Source organism: Phalacrocorax carbo, chromosome 18 (genome assembly GCF_963921805.1).
Source record: "Phalacrocorax carbo chromosome 18, bPhaCar2.1, whole genome shotgun sequence".
Classification (NCBI taxonomy): Eukaryota; Metazoa; Chordata; class Aves; order Suliformes; family Phalacrocoracidae; genus Phalacrocorax; species Phalacrocorax carbo.
In genome coordinates, this window is record NC_087530.1 from 5300200 (window position 1) to 5316399 (window position 16200).

The window sequence follows — 16200 nt, forward strand, 5'->3', positions numbered from 1 at the left end:
TGCGCGGGGGTTAGAGAGCTGAGAGATGCACCTTTATTCATGGTGACTTGGACAGACTCGCCAGCACTTTGCCTGATTTTGTTGTAGTCTCGTAGCTCAGTGTCCTGGCCAGTGTCCTGACCCATCCCCAAGCACACAGTCCCAGCATCCTTCCATGTTTGCAGCTGTAGTACCAAAAAAATGCAGAAGAGTGTTTGGGAGTGCAGCATTTTAAAAAGTCTGATATTTCATGAGGTACCAGCAGAGGTGTAAGTCTGATTAACTAAAAAGTCTTTTGAGGACCTGGGAATTTTTACAACCAGTCGCCCTGGGCCAGTAATGGAGAGAATAAGCATCAGTCTTCGGGTTTTTGCTCTATCTTGTGCTACAAAAAGTAACAAAAGGAAGAGTTTGACAATGAAACCTGTTTACTGCTCTTTATTATCTCTCTAGATATCCACAGTAAACACTGTTCTAAAGATAAGCAGCATGACCAGGTAAGAAAACTGGTACAAAAACTTTGCACTTCACTGCCCCTTAAAGCCAGTTATCTGTGATTGTTTAATTTTATGTAACTGGTTTGTGAAGACCACAGTACATGTTAAGCTGCCCCATTTGCCGTAGGGTTTGCTGCTTTCAAAATTTGGGATGAGAAATAACTTGTCAGTTACACAGCAAGTCAGTTGTCACAACTGAAGGTGGAACTTGGAGTCCTGCTTTCTAATTTGGTACTTGCATCATAAAATCATCTTTTTTTATCACATCTGATGTGTATCTAGTGACTTTCCATAGAAGTCACCTCTACTGATGTAGCTACACAGCAGAGAGAAATGTGTGCAATTTGGGATAAACAGTTTTGAAGCTGTCACTGTATGTTAAAACCTTAGGGTTCTATCCTGTGTTGCGTTCGTGTTTCCTAACCTGTTTTGTTTGTTACACAGTGTTCAGAAGCAAACAATTCCTGTGCTTCTGCAAGGCAAAGATGCTCTAGTGAGATCTCAGACGGGTTCAGGTCAGTATTTAATTGTCAGTCTCCTTCCCTAGGGCATATTAAAATGGAACCCAAACACAGAACCAAAACCACACGTTCCCAGTACAGCTCATATAAGTGACAGGCTGGGAAGCCTGGCGTGGGACGGCCGTGACACAGGCAGATGCTGTGCAAACTTGTGTAACAGCGCAGTGGTGGGACTGAATGTTGATGTGCAGCTGCCAGCCGTTGCACGTGGGCCTGTTCCCAGGCTCGTGCTGGGGATGCAGGTCCAGGAGGCCAGCAAAGCTAAGCACCACGTGCTCTTGCTGTATAAACTTATGTGCTCGCTCTACAGCAAACTAAGTTTGGATGTCTCATTTCTTGGGTGGGTGGGGATATTTATTTAGATCTTATTGGGATTCCACCACCTCTCTTTTTTTTTTTTATTTAACCCTTTGGTGAATTGCCTGTCAATCTTCTGTTCGTGAAACTTCACTTAATTAAAACCTTTCTGGACTTTGACCTCAGTTTAGGAATGGTAGAATGAATGGTACTTTAATTTTCTGGAGTGCTGTAATGCCACTTCTTTATTTTTTTAATGAAAAATCTACCAATTTTCTCCCTTTCAAAAAGGTAAAACTCTTGCCTATGGGATTCCACTTGTACAGTCTTTGCAAGGAATGGAATCCAAAATACAGGTAGGTGCAACAGAATCCAATATATTTGCTTTTGATATTAAGATTAATAAAAATAAAATCCAGCTCTTATCCTGTAGTCATCGCTGTCTCTTTTTGAAACAAAGGTCAAGCAGTCTCTCTTCCCCTTTATTTGTGCATGTGGTTTATGTGATCCTCCTCTACTGTTGAGATACAGGTGATACAAGAACAATGTTACAGATTCCCCGTTACTTCACCCAGGAGGCTAAATTGTAAATAGATTAAATTGTCAAGTTTGGAGAAGGTTGGGTGCAGAAGAGGCAACTGTCTGGAAGCTGGGAGAACTGAAAACAAAGGTTACCGCCATGTCTTTAGGAGTATTAAGTTTCTAATCTTTGACATGGAATGAGATTTGATAATTGCTCCCAGTTTGGATCGTCTGGTTGACCAGAAAATGCTGCTGCAGATCTGACACCTCTTGTGTGTTTTATGGAAGGAGATCATCCTGACTTTCCTTATGGGTTGAAATGTTTCCAACCCATTCTGGGTTGTTACTTTCTGCAGCTGCTACCTACAGATTGTTGCTGTGCATCAACCATGAGAGTATTTCTGCAACTCAGAAATACAAGAGTGAAATAATGTGTGTGCGGAATAAAATGTTGGGTATGATTGTGAGCAGGTTTCCAAGCAGCAAAGAGAAGGCAATGCAGTATTGATATTTGAAAGACTGGATTGGTTTAGTTTTAAGGCTGGGAGGGGGAAATACCCCAAGACATTGTGTACAAACTTGTACTAAAACCCTTCAGAATCCATGTTGTTGGCTAATAACAGTTAAGCATGGAATTGCTCTGTTTATCAGTGCTAAATCCTTCTTAGCAGACCTCATCTTCTCTTTTTGCAGCGCAGTGATGGGCCTTATGCACTCATATTAGTCCCAACGAGAGAGGTAGGTGGCCTTTCTTCTTTCTGATTCTGGCTGAATCTGAGTGTTTGAACACTGATTTTAACATGTAGATGTAGGTCCACCAGCGACTGTCTTAGGAACCGTTGCTTCCTTTTGCTCAGATCTTGCCCTCACAGAAAGAGGGTTTGCTCTCTGGGCGTGTGTTGTCATTTTTGTTCAGTGCCATACTGGAAAAACTCTCCAGCTCAGTGCTTGGGAGGGAGAAGCTTGCCTAGCTCACACAGGGAGTAGGTAAAAACCAATGAAATCAGCTTTGCATTATCTGTAGGTTTATACAAACGTTTCGTTTTTAAAACACTTTTTTTCAAATCCAGAAGTGAATGCAGAAGATGAGGCTTCCAAGCGTTGGTTTCTCCACTGAACTCTCTTGTATTTGATTTATATTATTTGCAATTGCAAAGGCAATTTCAGAGGAGGGTATCAACCTCTTTTTTTTTTTTTTTCCTTTTTTTCTTCATATGTCAAATTATAATAACTTCCATGTGGAGAATTGATTGCAGGTATCTAGTTTGGGGCACAATATTTTATGCAACCTGCAGAGCAATATCTCAGCTCGGTTCTGTGAAAGGAGAAAGCTCTGAAGCTATTTAAATTTTTACAGCAGCAAACTTACTGCCTCTCTGGGATGCTGTATGAATACTAAACATGTAGGAAACAGTTCATAAGCTTGTTTAAAGGGCTGCCATTGAGAGTACTTATGAAGATAATTTGTAATTACGGTTGGTATTGCTTTTACTCAGTACTGAAAGCAATGGCCTTTCTTGAGAGCTTGGCAAATAATAGTATGTACCATGTGTAGCCAGAGCATTTAAAATAGCTTTACTCCCATAGCTAAGCCCAGCTCACATACTCATTCCATGAATGAGTCAGGGTGGCTCCATTGCCTTTCTCAATCAGACAGCACATGGAACCCAACTGCTAAATGCTTCTTACTGACCAGACATTTAGGTCTGCAAGCTCTGACATACCATCTCTGTATGGTCTTCCAGTCTGGTGAGTGGGAAGCGCAGAGATGGAAAGATCAGTGGTATGGTCGCTCCGTGGGTCAGGTGAGGGAATAACGGGGTCTGCCCTCTGGGCTACATTTCCTTTTCATAGTGGTTTTCTTCCAGAAATTGTACCATTTTCCCTTTTACTCATCCAGTGGAGCAAAATTATCTGTGGCTTCAGCTTGGTTTTGCCCTGGGGCATTGACAGAAGCCAGCAGAAGTGTCTGTTGTCCTGAGAGCTGGCTGTGGAGCTGAACCAATAGAGAGATTTTCAAACAGGTCCAAATATAATAAAAGAAGGATTAGGCAAGAGAATAAAATAATAAGCAGCTTCTAAAAGAAAAATTAAGGATGTATTTAGAATTCTGATGATATACATAACTAGATTAGCTTACAGATTTTTGAGCCAAAGAGGCTTATAGTCTGTCTTTGTGGTCCAGGGACTTTTTCAGAGCTCACTTTCTTCTGTTGATTCCCATAGCTTGCACTCCAAAGTTTTGATACAATGCAGAAACTACTTAAGGTAAGAATTCAATGCTCTTGTGTTCTTATTCCTTGAGCCTCTTGCTGTAAGATGCTAAGCAGCTTCAGTTCCTATGAATTCAACTGGATGTTTAAGGAAATCCAGCATCTGGCGACATATATGGTCCTTAAAGATAAATCTGTCTGTCTTTAAACGCGTGATTTCCCTGTGGCATGTTTTAACCTATTACATAAGCAATTAAGTGATTAATTATGGCACCTTAGTTGCACGTGTTTTCATAAACAAGCGTAGTTGATTGTCACAATGTTTTGTTTTTAGAAGCACCTACTGTTGTTTCAGTCTGAGTTATGGATGGAAACTCTCACAAAAACGAGTACCGTTCTGCTGAAACTAATACTAGACAGATGGGTTTTAGATGGGGAGTAGAACTTGGTGAACTGCTTTGCCGATTGAATGGCTGGAGAAATTAGAAGGCTTTTAAAATCATTAAATGATAGTCCTTTCCTTTTAACTGAGGGGGGGTATCTTACCATGGGACTAGAAGGTATCTAAGTTGTTTATCTGATCCGTATTCCCACTCCTCTGTTTTCTCCTTGAAATAATAGGACACTTTCCAAATCTTTTTTAGTGCTGAAATTGCCGTGTAAAATTTTGTTGTGTCGTGCTGAGGTTTAGAGTACTTCAATCTTCTTCCTTAGAAGTTGGAAGTTATTATGAGTGGGCTTTTGACGTACTTCAAAAGATGAAGTTTGGACTGACCCCCTTTAATTTTATTTTGTTACATATAACATGTAGTAACCATCAAGTCCAGTGTAAACTGCTGCAGTGACCCAAAGCAGATGATTTAGATCGTGGTCTGACGGGACCTTGGGAGGGCTGGGCGACGGGAGGGTGTCATATGGTTATGTAATTACTGAGAGAGGAAAAGGCTAGTTGAGCTGCTCCTGGCACAGTTCTAATGCCAACTGCTGAGGTTATATTGCCTGGATCTTGCCTGGACATTTTCCTTATTTTAAACCTTAGAAAGAAACTCTTTTTGTAGAAACTATTTTCGTGGAGCATTTCTGGCAAGCAGTGACCCGTGCAAACTTAAGCCTATTTACCAGTCACGCATTTGTGCAATCTTTACAAGCTATGCGCTGCTTCTGTCCTGCATTTCCTCTCGAGTGAGGCGATGGCAGTACTGTGCTTTGATTATCTCCCCTGTAAATATTGGGCAATATTGGATTCACTGAAGGAGTGGACCTCATTAAAGTAAGTGGCAAAAACTCCTGCCGACATCAGTGAGACTGACATTTCATGTTCACAGACATGGTGACTGCGTGCATGTAGGTCTGTGTAAGTGTATATAAACTTTATAGGTCCTGTGTTTCTCTTAAATTTTCCTTAGCCGGCAGAAGATATTGCTATTTCTTCATCTTGCCTTTAAGCATTGTAGCTTGTCTTTGAACATTTAGGCTACATGGGGAGAAGGAAAAGAAATATTATGTGATTGGAAGTGGTACAAAAATTATTGCATTTCTATCTTCCGAGATGTTGTGGGAAGCAAGTTACATGGCTAGGACTGAAGGTGCTATTGATATGTAGCTGTGGGTGAGTGAGTGCACGTAGAGCCTATCTGTTAGATCAAATCAGATGCATGCTGCTGTCAGCCCCAGTCCTCTCTCTTTTTGCCAAGAAACATCATTTTTGGATTAGGGTCTGTCTCTTTACTGAGAAGAATCTATATTGGTCTTGGTTTTGCTTTCTGTAGCCATTTGCCTGGATTGTGCCTGGAGTGCTAATGGGGGGAGAAAAGAGAAAATCGGAAAAAGCCAGGTAGGAAGCCAACTTCTTACATTGTATTTTGGGTTCTTCTGCTCTACAGCATTATCTGTTACTCCTCTTTAGAGAGCTTTTCTTACTGAGAGAGAGGATTGTGAGTTTGGATCAAGCTGTGATCCCCCTGGATCTTACACAGACACAGCAACTGGGTCAGCAGGAAGTTTTCAGTTCCCCCAGCTGGATCTATTTCTAAAATGTTGATGAGCCTTCTGAGAAGATGATCTCTTGTGTCAGTATTTTTTTTTTCTCTTCTGACAAACACCTGTATTTGCTTACCACCAAGTGCTGTCTACAGTTATTTGTTATGGGGGAAATTGCTTTCTGGAGAAGAGATTTCCTGGTGTTAAAAATCCCTCTTTTCCCTTTTCAAGAATTGAATTGTAAACTGGTAATCTAAACTGGAGTTTTAGTTTTTCTGTATATAAGCATACACAAAAAGAACTTTACTCTTGACAGTAAAAAAAGTACTCAGTTAGAAAAGGAAAACCTAGCTTGGCTGTTTTAGACTTTTTAAATAATATTTCTTTCCACCCTGTCCTTACCACTGAGTATGCCTCTGAGTTCAGTGGATAAAATGTAGCTGTGCAAGAAATTTCAGTTTTAATCAATGAAAAAGTCCTGTCCCTGCTAATTTTACCACGGCCATGAATTTTTCCTCTGTAGGTTCTACTTCCTCACTCTGGGTTCCTATTCCAGGCTTACTGCTAATCTGTATGTTCCCTTTCCCCTTCCCCTTCTTTTTTGGTGGTGTTTTGTTTTGTGGGTTTTTTGGTTTTTGATTTTGTGGGATTTTTTTCATCTAAACAGATTACGTAAAGGAATAAATATCCTCATTTCAACTCCTGGTCGCCTGGTTGATCACATTAAGTCCACAGAATGTATTCATTTCCGTCGCACTCAGTGGCTGATCATTGATGAAGCAGACAGGTAAACTTCCAAGTGTTTAGATATGGAAAATAATTATGATATCCTCTGCATCATAATTCACTAAATATTTAAAAAAAACTAAGAGAATGCACACGCGATCTTAAACCATTCATGCTTAGTGGCCTCAGCCAAGCACCAGATGTCTGTGATTAGCAAGAAATGTCCCCTTTGGACAGATTATTGTACAATTATTCATTGCAGAGATTCTCGCAGTATCTTCTGACATGTCTGACCCTGGCAAAAGTTGAAGATGGAACATGAAGCTACATGGGCCAAAGATCTGATCAGCTCTAGCACTTCCCCTATTCCTAATTGGCTCATGTAGCATTAAGACATTCTCCTTGTTCCTTCCTACAGCATCTTACATCACCTCTGCTGTTTTTGTAGGATCCTGGACCTGGGCTTTGAGAAGGATGTAGCTGTGATACTCAATGCTTTAAATGCCGAGAGAGACTCACGTCAGAATGTCCTGCTGTCAGCCACCCTCACCGAAGGTAGGTTATAGACAGAGGGTGTCTCTTTTAGCTGAATAAGGCACAGGCAACTGCAAAATAGTTGGTTAAGTCTGATTATTTTACAGCCCAATCTGAAGCCATTAGCAGAAGTGGGATAATGCCTGTTGATTTCTTTGCGGTTATGACACTTGTCCTTCGTTACTGGAATCTCTGTGTGTGTATATACTTATATGGTCCTTACATGTCTCACAAATTCCAGAGCAAAGTCACTGTGAACCTGGGAAGTACTGATTTGTTTGTTTACTTTGCAAATATAGAATTAATGCAGAAAGCTAACGACAGGACAGGATAGCTGTTGTGTGATTTGCTCAGGAACAGACAAGTCAGCTGCTGCAGCAGGAACTGAGCCAGGCCTTATGACTCCTGCATTCTTAAGAGTGAAGATCTGTTGGGTTTTTCCCATGCACACAGTTAAAAAACAGGACTGCCAAATGTTGTCTGTCTGGTCAAGACATTTATGTAATGTAAAATAGCACACTTGGCTGAAGTGGTGTCTTGTGCTGCTTTTGGTGGAGTCCACAGCAACTAAGCCTGGCTAAGCCCTGAAAAGTCTGAGGTTTGTGGAGATGTTCTGTCAGTGTCTGAGGCATGGCTCATTAGTTCCTTGCCCTTCGCTGCTTTTCATTGGAATTGCGTTAGTTGGTTTTTTTATGTGAATGTATCATCACCCTGCCCAGCAGCACCCCAGACCTGGACCTCATGTCTTTTTCATTTTCTGTGATTTAGGAGTAACACGGCTGGCCGATATCAGTTTGAATGATCCCATCAGCATTTCCATAGCAGATGAAACCCAGAAGGTGCTCAAACCAGCATCACAAACAGATAGACAAGCCAGTAGTTCATCGAATTGCATGGAGCAGGAAAACTTTGCTGTTCCAGAGAAGCTCAAGCAGTATGTCATGATGGTCCCCAGCAAACTGAGGCTCGTCACGTTAGCAGCTTTTATCCTTGAGAAATGCAAGGTGAGACTCTGTTTGCATTTATATTACCAAGCAGACCTTTGCCCTTTCCAACGCCTTTATCTGGTACTCTGTCAGGGATGACATGGATAAGATCTGGGGCTTTGAAGTGCATCGAGTGTACAGGGAGCCTTGTGTCTTTCATGCTGGCAGTGAGATAACTCTGCAGCATGTGCTCATACTTCTTTTGTGGGCTCAGTATTTGGTGTCAAACTCAGTAATCCTTTCCCGGACAATCTTATCTCTGGAAGTGGAAGCCAGCCAGATCTTATAATGATCAGGAAATTGGGAGAGGCTTGTGGAAGTGGTCGTGTGCAATTATCTTGCTTTTCTCGCAGTTTGAAAAACACCACAAGATGATCATCTTTTTCTCCAGCTGCAAACAAGTGGAATTCCACTATGAGCTCCTTCTAAAGGTCCTTTCAGGAGGACTAGAGTCGGAACAACCTGAGGGTTCATCTGTCTCCTCTGCACACTTACAGTTCCTACAGCTGCATGGCAACATGGAACAGGAAGTAAGCATTCTCAAAATGTCAGGATACAGAGTTTTATTCCTTATTCCCTGTGATTTATTACGTGGTTATTTTGGGGAGGAGGGCAGAAGAGAGGACAGAGAGTCATTTCACCTCTAGGGGCCTCACTCTTCCATCTGCTAAGGAGAATAAGAATATTGTCCCACTTCTGGAAAGTACCTTGGTAGCTGTATCTGAAAAACACAGCTGAGGAGGCAAGAGGTGTTACTTCAGCAGGCTGAGGCAGCCGTTCTGTATTCCCGGTGGGTGCACTTAAGCCGTTTATGCATCCATGGTTCTCTCTCATGCAGTCAAGGCAAGTTTTTAATGCCAAAGGAAAACCTAATCCAAGCCCAAAATATTACTACCCAATAAGTTGCCCCCATTATATGAGGATGGAGCAGTTTGTCTTTGGTTTTGAAGAACAGTGTCTTGACAGACTGATCTTTTCCCTGAAACAAAATAATAGCAGTATAACAGTGATTACCCTGAAACAGGTCTAGGTTTTAGCTGGTTAGGCCTGGGTGATGAGATTGGAGCTTGCTACAGAGGGTTCAGAGGCCAGGAGAAGAGTGTCAAATGAACTGTCACTGCATTGTTTCTCTCAATAGCTGAGGGGCTTCCCTTGAAAGTTCAGCCCCCAATCCTGCCCTTGATCTGAACTGCACAGCAGAGATGGTAAATGAATAGAGCTCTTCTGATGAAGCAAGAGGTGAAGAGCCATTGTTTTTCTCACTCATTCCCATCCTGCAGAGACCAGAAACATGTGCTTTGCTATCCCTGCAGTCTGGCCTTTCCTCAACCTGCCTGCCTGAGCGAGTGAGCAGGCCTGGTCTGGCCCAACTCTACCCTGACCAGCTGTTAAGCCAACAGAACACCACTAAGTAGCTGGCACCAGGGGAAGGGTTTTGCCTTTTTAGTACCCAGTGTGTAATTAGTGCTTGATGTCTTCAAATTAAGAGCATTAATGGAGCTAAATTGTGGATCCCATATGGTACTGCTGAGCACGGCTGCTGTCATTGTCAACAAGATACAGCGTGCTCTCTTCTTTAATTTTTGTCAGCAGAGGGTTCAGTGTGTCGGCAAGGCCCAAGTTTCCCTTCATTCCTAGAACAGTACCCCTAGCTGGGAGTCACGTAGGTAAGGTTTCTTCTATGTCATGAACATAACAGGACATTAAGTTAACTCCTAGCTTGAACTCTGAGGAGGAAGGCTTGAAATATGGAAACAAGGATATTTTGGAAGGAGGAAGCAAAAGGGACAGGAAGGAAATGAGTATGGCGTTTCTGAGGCCAGAGACAGCCTGAGCTCTGAGAAGGAAAAGAGTAAATGGAATCAGACTGGTGTGTGTGTGTGTGTGGTGGTTTCCCACAGCTGAGGATAGGGAGTGTAGGGTGGATAGGTGGTACTGGCAAGCGAAGACCAAATGCTACTGAGGCCTTTGGTTACTAGTGCTTAGAGATCGTCTTGTGTGATAGCAAATATCATTGTGATGTAATGTGGGTTGGGGAATCAGTTTCTGTTGCTTTTATCAAGGAAAAAACCACACCCCAAAGTAGTTAGTTAAACTAACTGGAATGTGCTTAGGAAGGTTTTGGGACTGACAAAGCAGGAGTCTTTTGAAGATAAGTGAGGAGCCGTACCGGCAGGTTCCTGCAGTTCTGGGGCTCAACAGCTGAAAGACTGCTGGTGGGGTAATATGGGATCTGGGGGCCGTGGACAGCCCTGGCTGGGAGCCTGAGCTCACGCTACAGGTGGGGGCTGCAGGAGTTCTGCTGGTGCAGACCAGCGCTGAGGACAAGGCTGGGGAGCACCTGCCTCTGACACTCATGGGAAGGAACAACCTCCATCCCAATGTCAGCGGCCCTGTTGGTGGCCCTCACCAGTATGAGGACTTTTCTTGTGGGAAGGCCATGGGAGGGTGCCCTGGGAGCTCTGTGGCAGCTGCCTGTGGGGCCCAGGAGTCCTGCCTCCTTGCCCCCTTGGGCAGAGGTTTCTGGCCAAGGTCTCATCTTTCCTGTCCTGTTACTTTGAAGACTTATCCCGCAACTGCTCACGTGAGCAACTGTGCAGTGAGTGTCTCGATACTTAATAATTACACCATCAGTCCAGGACTGTCTGCATGCTCTGTTGGGCACATGGTGAAGCTGATCTCTTGTGATGTGACTATATCGCTGTGTCAACAAAATGGGCTTATCCTGCCCATCGTGTGACTGGGCAGACAGCAGTTAAGATGTCCAGCTTTTTCTTGCGTTCACAAAAGCCTGCGTTGCCCATAAAGTTGCTGCTGCCTAATCTTTTGTGGATTCCCTCTCCATGTAAAACAGTTACTGCTTTTTGATGTGCGTGGGCCATGCTTCTGTGCAAACTGTGGTGGTGTTGGCTGCTTTGATTTGACCAAACTCATTCAGGCTCGCCCCAGAATGCTGTGCCTTCCTACCTGGGACCACACCTGTATGCCATAGATTTTTTTTCCATTTGCAGGAAGAGTCTGACTGAAACTCATGAAGTCAATAAAATTCCTTTGCTTTTGAAGCCGTACATGATATACTGAATGAGGCATAGTTGTTAAATTGTTACATTAGCTAATCTGCTTTACGTTTGATAGTAATGTGCATAAGCACTCTTTTAATTTTTCTGTTTCAATCCTATAGGAAAGAACAGAGGTCTTCCAGGAGTTCCTAAAATCCAAGACTGGCATCTTGCTTTGCACCGTAAGTAACTAGAGTCCCTTTGCAGCTCCATGCTAATGGGCCTGTCTGGTATCTAATGGTAGAACAGAGGATTTGGCACTGAGCTCTACTTCCAGCTCACTGTCTGACCTTGAGGAAAGTCATCTCCTTTTTCTGCATCTCACATGTTAAATAAGGTCTGGTGCCCTCTTTGCAAACCGTTATACAATATTTTGCTGCAAGGTACCATATACAGAAAAAGTGTATGTCTCGTACAAGAGGCCTCTAAGTATTCTGCATGGTCTGATATCTGGAAAAATCTGTTCATTTGAAGCTGGAAGCTTGCCCTCTACATGCAGTCAGTAGAACGCAATCCTAATTTGTAGTGTGCCCCATAACTGCCAGGTAAATTGGATGTAACATGATATTTCCCATCTTAATGACTACCCCAAGGTTAAAAACAAAAACCTGCAGGGATGGAAGGGAAGCCCAACCAGAGAAGGTTGTCATTAGAAATGTACATGCTCTGCTGCTCTCCATGCTTTGCCCTTCAAGCTTCCTTCAAGGGTGCTGAGGAAGAAATTCTTGTCCTCTAGTGAAGTTTGCTGGCACCCTTGTGTTGTGGTGGCACCTTCCACTTCTCGTTTCTGACCTGTCGGTGCCACAGCTAGCCTGCTGCAGTGGTGCAGAAGGCTGCACGATTTGCTCTCTAATAGTGGCAGCTGTTGATCTGAAAATGTGTGAATCTTGGCGATTTCTACCCACCGCAAACTTGTAAATTACAGCGATCGGGAGTAATTAGAGCTGAGAAACCCTCTCCAGCTCTGAAATGACTCCTGTTCTTGCAGCACAATATTCTTAAAGGAAACTAGTTGCAATTTTTTTCAGAGTGTGGGGGCTGAATTTTATCTTATTTTATGCCTGCAGTTCAATCTAGGACTGCCATGTATGTAGGAGTGTTGATTTAGCATTGCCAAATTATATATTGTATCACCTGTAAAATTGTACTCGTTACATGCTAGTCCTAGTCCTGCTTGTGTGCAACCTTCCAGTGATTTGATCAAGGTCAAAATGCATCTTTGCAATGTGTAAGTGTAACTGTAACTTGGTTTCCCTGTATACAGAGGTAATACTTAAGTGTCTCACCTGAGGAGGATAGCAAAGCTTAAATCGTTCAGTGGTGTAGGTTAAGTGTTTTGAAGATAAAAAGTGTTTAGCTATTTATTATTTAGGATTTACCAAACTTTGTTATCCTTCATGCACATTTTATCTGTAACTGAGAAATTTCAGGGGCATGTCTTGTTACTGAAATTTCAGTTTAGTGAGTTTGGAAGGACAGCGAGCGCTCAATTTTAGACAAAGAGAAAACAATCATTCCAGTCTCTGGGATATCAATCAGTTCCTGGGTGAGACCGTTTGAAGGGGAAATGCAGCCAGTGGCAGGAAAAACCTGCCAGCAAACATACAGCTGTTGACAAAGTAGGAAGAAGAATAAGTTGGATAAAGAAATCCCAGTGGATAGGATCCCCCTCTTGATGAGACACTGGAAACGTGCTTTGATTTCCCGCCACACCACAGACTCCATACAAGTGGATGTTGAATTGTGGTGACAAGGCGAGTAGCCACATGTCAGCTGAGCAGCAGCAGTTGTGTGTTTGCTCCTGACTGGTCATAAATGGGTGGTAATGTGAATTAACCTAGATTGCCATGAAGAGGGTAGTGTAAGGTAGTGCATTTATTGTAGCCCTCCTTCGCTCCAGTCTAAGCTACTTTGCATTTACTGCAAGGCAGGGATGCAAATCCTGACAGTTAGAGTTACTGTGGCTCAGCTGGCACTCGGTTAGCACGTTAAGCACAGTAAGTTGTGCATCTGAGTCCAAAATCTCTCTGTGCTTCAGCTCCCCATCTGTAAAATGGGGATAGTAGTACTGTTCTATCTTACAGAGATGTTGGGAGGACAAATGCATTGAAACCAGGAGGTGGCCTGTTACCACAGTAATGGGGACCATATGGACACCTTAATATAGAGATACACTTTGCACTAGTCCCACATTACAGGTGCCTCCCCAACGCAGATGTCCAAAGGGCAGCCAGGCACTGTGACCACCTCCTGCCTCTGAGGGCATTGCTTTTTCTGACGCTTTTCTTCATATCAGCAAAAATGTTTTGCAGAAAGATGGTTCTGTTCTTTTCACTGCGAAAACCCGTTTTGTGCCCACAAAATTTTGAAACCTGGCTCACAGAAGAGCAACACAAATAATGTTGCTGTCCTTCCCCTGTCCCTTATGCCATGTTCTCCACCCATCTTTCCGCTCTAGTAAGCAATGGGACCTGCTGTTCCTTTTATTAATTTGCTCTATGTCATATGTATATTAATATATTCCATAAAATATTTTTGCCAGACAATATAAGCTGGCAGACAAGAAAATAGAGAAGGGCCATGTATCTCAGAGGGTCTCATCCAGATTTATTTCTCTCTCCTTCACTGAAGTTCTTTGCAGCTTCCTTTGGGATGTGCCTTTAAACAAGTTCATCTCTTCCAGGGAGAGAGGAAAGATCATTTGGAGATTGTTTGCTGTTTACTCAGTCACGCTAACTCATCTTGCCAGTTTTCTGGCGGCCCCAGCCAAGAGCTTTCGCCTCTGACAGCTTCTGTGCTCTCTCCTTCCTCCTCTGATTACGCAGCCCAATCTGTCACCCTGCCGACGGGGGTCTCTACCCTGCTGATGGCTTTCCACACTCGGCAGTAATGACTTTTGGCAGGCCGGGAAGGCGCGAGAGCTTCTTCCCCAGCTTGGAGAGCCGTTAGGCCCTCTCTGCCTGTTAGCTAAAGCACTTTGTGAGGTTCTTTGGTAAATAAATGAGTCATTTTAATCCAACTGACAGCCTGGCACCTGAGCAAGCTGCCTTCCATCTGTACTTCTAGGCCTCATGTAGGCAGCCAATTGTCAAGCTCAGGGCCTTCAAGACCTCACCATTGAGTGTCTTTCAAAAGCAACTTTAGCAATTTCCTTTGCCCTAATTAGATTGTGTGAGAGGGACTGAGCAAACCAAGGCCCTTGCAAAACTTTTGTGGCTGTGTTGGTTCTGACCTTCTGCAGCAATACGCGTCGCTTTCGGTGTGGCCTCTTTGCCCTCCGTTCCCTTGCACCCACCCCTGTTACCCCACCGCCATGAGCACAGGCTGGTAACATGAATTTGTTAGAAACAGAAATTTCAGTGTTTCTGGGGTGCTCAGGTGGATTGTACCTTGATCTTTGTGACTTGCAGTCGGGATGAGGGCAGGAACATAGTTAAGGCTTGAGATTATCGTGTTTGCATGGCGTTTGGGTTTTCTTTAAAATTGCACTGGTGTAGATTATTTCTCCTTCCTCCTGTGAGACGGTCACTTAATTCTCCCTTCTGTTGCCCATTGAAAGGAATCAGCGGTGACCTGCTGAGGTGTCATATTCTTGATTTCTCTGTTATTAAGGAATGGTGGTGTGAGGTCATGCATGGAAAGGGGAATGCTGTCTGGGGCAGTGAAAAAAGGAGGAAGAGTAGTATGTTGGAAATCTACTGGGCTTCTTGAAAGAGCACTGGCAGCAGGTTAGTGCTTCTGTGTGTGGAATAAATGTAGTGCTAGTAAAAGTGGGTAATTGTTGCTTGAGCTGTATTCTCTTTCCTGGTAAGGTGACCCACAAGTATTTTTCTAAAGATCTGAGAAGCAAGAAGCTCGTGGGCTCTGCCAGGAGAGGAAAGCAAATCAACTCAAACTTTACATCCTAATTCTGCCTTGCTGCTGTCTACTAGGGTCTTTGAGGAAAAGGAGCTCAGGAGACGCAGGTGGACTTGATACTGAGGAAACTTTGAGAGTTTGCAAAACACTCCAATTGCCAGTAAATCCCAAGACACCTCGGAAAGAAAGCCAAGTTAACCCCAGGAGAATAGCTGCTGCTATGTGTCAGTAACAGCTGAGTGGAGTTGGTGGCATTGTGAAAGCAACAGTGAATACAAGGCTGATGATGGGAGAGAGCCTCCTCCTAAAACATTGTCCCTGGCTATTTATTAGGCTTTCGGTTAACCTTTTCAACTTCCCTGTTTGCTTTGGCAAACACACATGAGAACAATACTACCTGCAGCAGTAGTTTCCCAGTCAGAGGTGCTGAGAAAGGGTATCTTAGAAGAGGAGGGAGAGTCCTGATGGATGAGAAGGACTGCTCCTGCCCCTGCTGTCTGCTTCTCCTCCCCGTGTTGGAGGTGCCTGCTCCTGACCACAGTGACAGCTTGGCTATCTCTTTATTTTGGGTAGACTGACCCTATCGCAGAGTCGGAGCCCTCTCATCAAACACAGCCTTTCCTAGACTACTGGGTGGGAGAAAGAGCACAGTATAGGAAAAGACCAAAGACTGTCAGCGTGGAAGTACATAACAGAGCCAGCCAGATCGGAATCAGATGTCAGCACTCCTGTCTGATCGTGCTGTAGAGTTTATAATCTTGTTATCCTGGTAACTGCTGTACACGTTCCCCGACTTCTCTTGATTTATTTTCTCCAGCCTCCTTTAAATGGCTTTTTGTACATCTGTTCATTCTGACTCTGGGAACAAGTCGTTTCTTAATGAGCGCGTTGGAGCGAAAGTGTATATTATTTCAGAGTGGGCGCTGTGGAAAGTGTCTCCTCTTTTACTGCAGTTGGAGCCACAAAGCAACCTGGCTAGTGCTTATGGGAAGGCCTTTGCTGCCAAAACATCAGCTTCCTAGTCTTTT

The 16200-nt window shown here is 43.5% G+C and overlaps 1 protein-coding gene across 3 annotated transcripts in view; it reads left to right on the forward strand.

Annotated features, from left to right (window-relative positions):
• The window catches only part of DDX31 (DEAD-box helicase 31), a 50078-nt gene that overhangs the window by 2186 nt on the left and 31692 nt on the right, over positions 1 to 16200 (forward strand). For all 3 annotated transcript variants that reach the window (XM_064468903.1, XM_064468904.1, XM_064468902.1), the window contains exons 4-14: positions 433 to 476; positions 921 to 991; positions 1586 to 1650; positions 2510 to 2554; positions 4043 to 4084; positions 5799 to 5863; positions 6677 to 6796; positions 7184 to 7290; positions 8038 to 8273; positions 8609 to 8785; positions 11437 to 11496. In XM_064468903.1, coding sequence (XP_064324973.1) covers positions 433 to 476; positions 921 to 991; positions 1586 to 1650; positions 2510 to 2554; positions 4043 to 4084; positions 5799 to 5863; positions 6677 to 6796; positions 7184 to 7290; positions 8038 to 8273; positions 8609 to 8785; positions 11437 to 11496 — 1032 coding nt within the window. The remainder of the gene's footprint in view (positions 1 to 432; positions 477 to 920; positions 992 to 1585; positions 1651 to 2509; positions 2555 to 4042; positions 4085 to 5798; positions 5864 to 6676; positions 6797 to 7183; positions 7291 to 8037; positions 8274 to 8608; positions 8786 to 11436; positions 11497 to 16200) is intronic.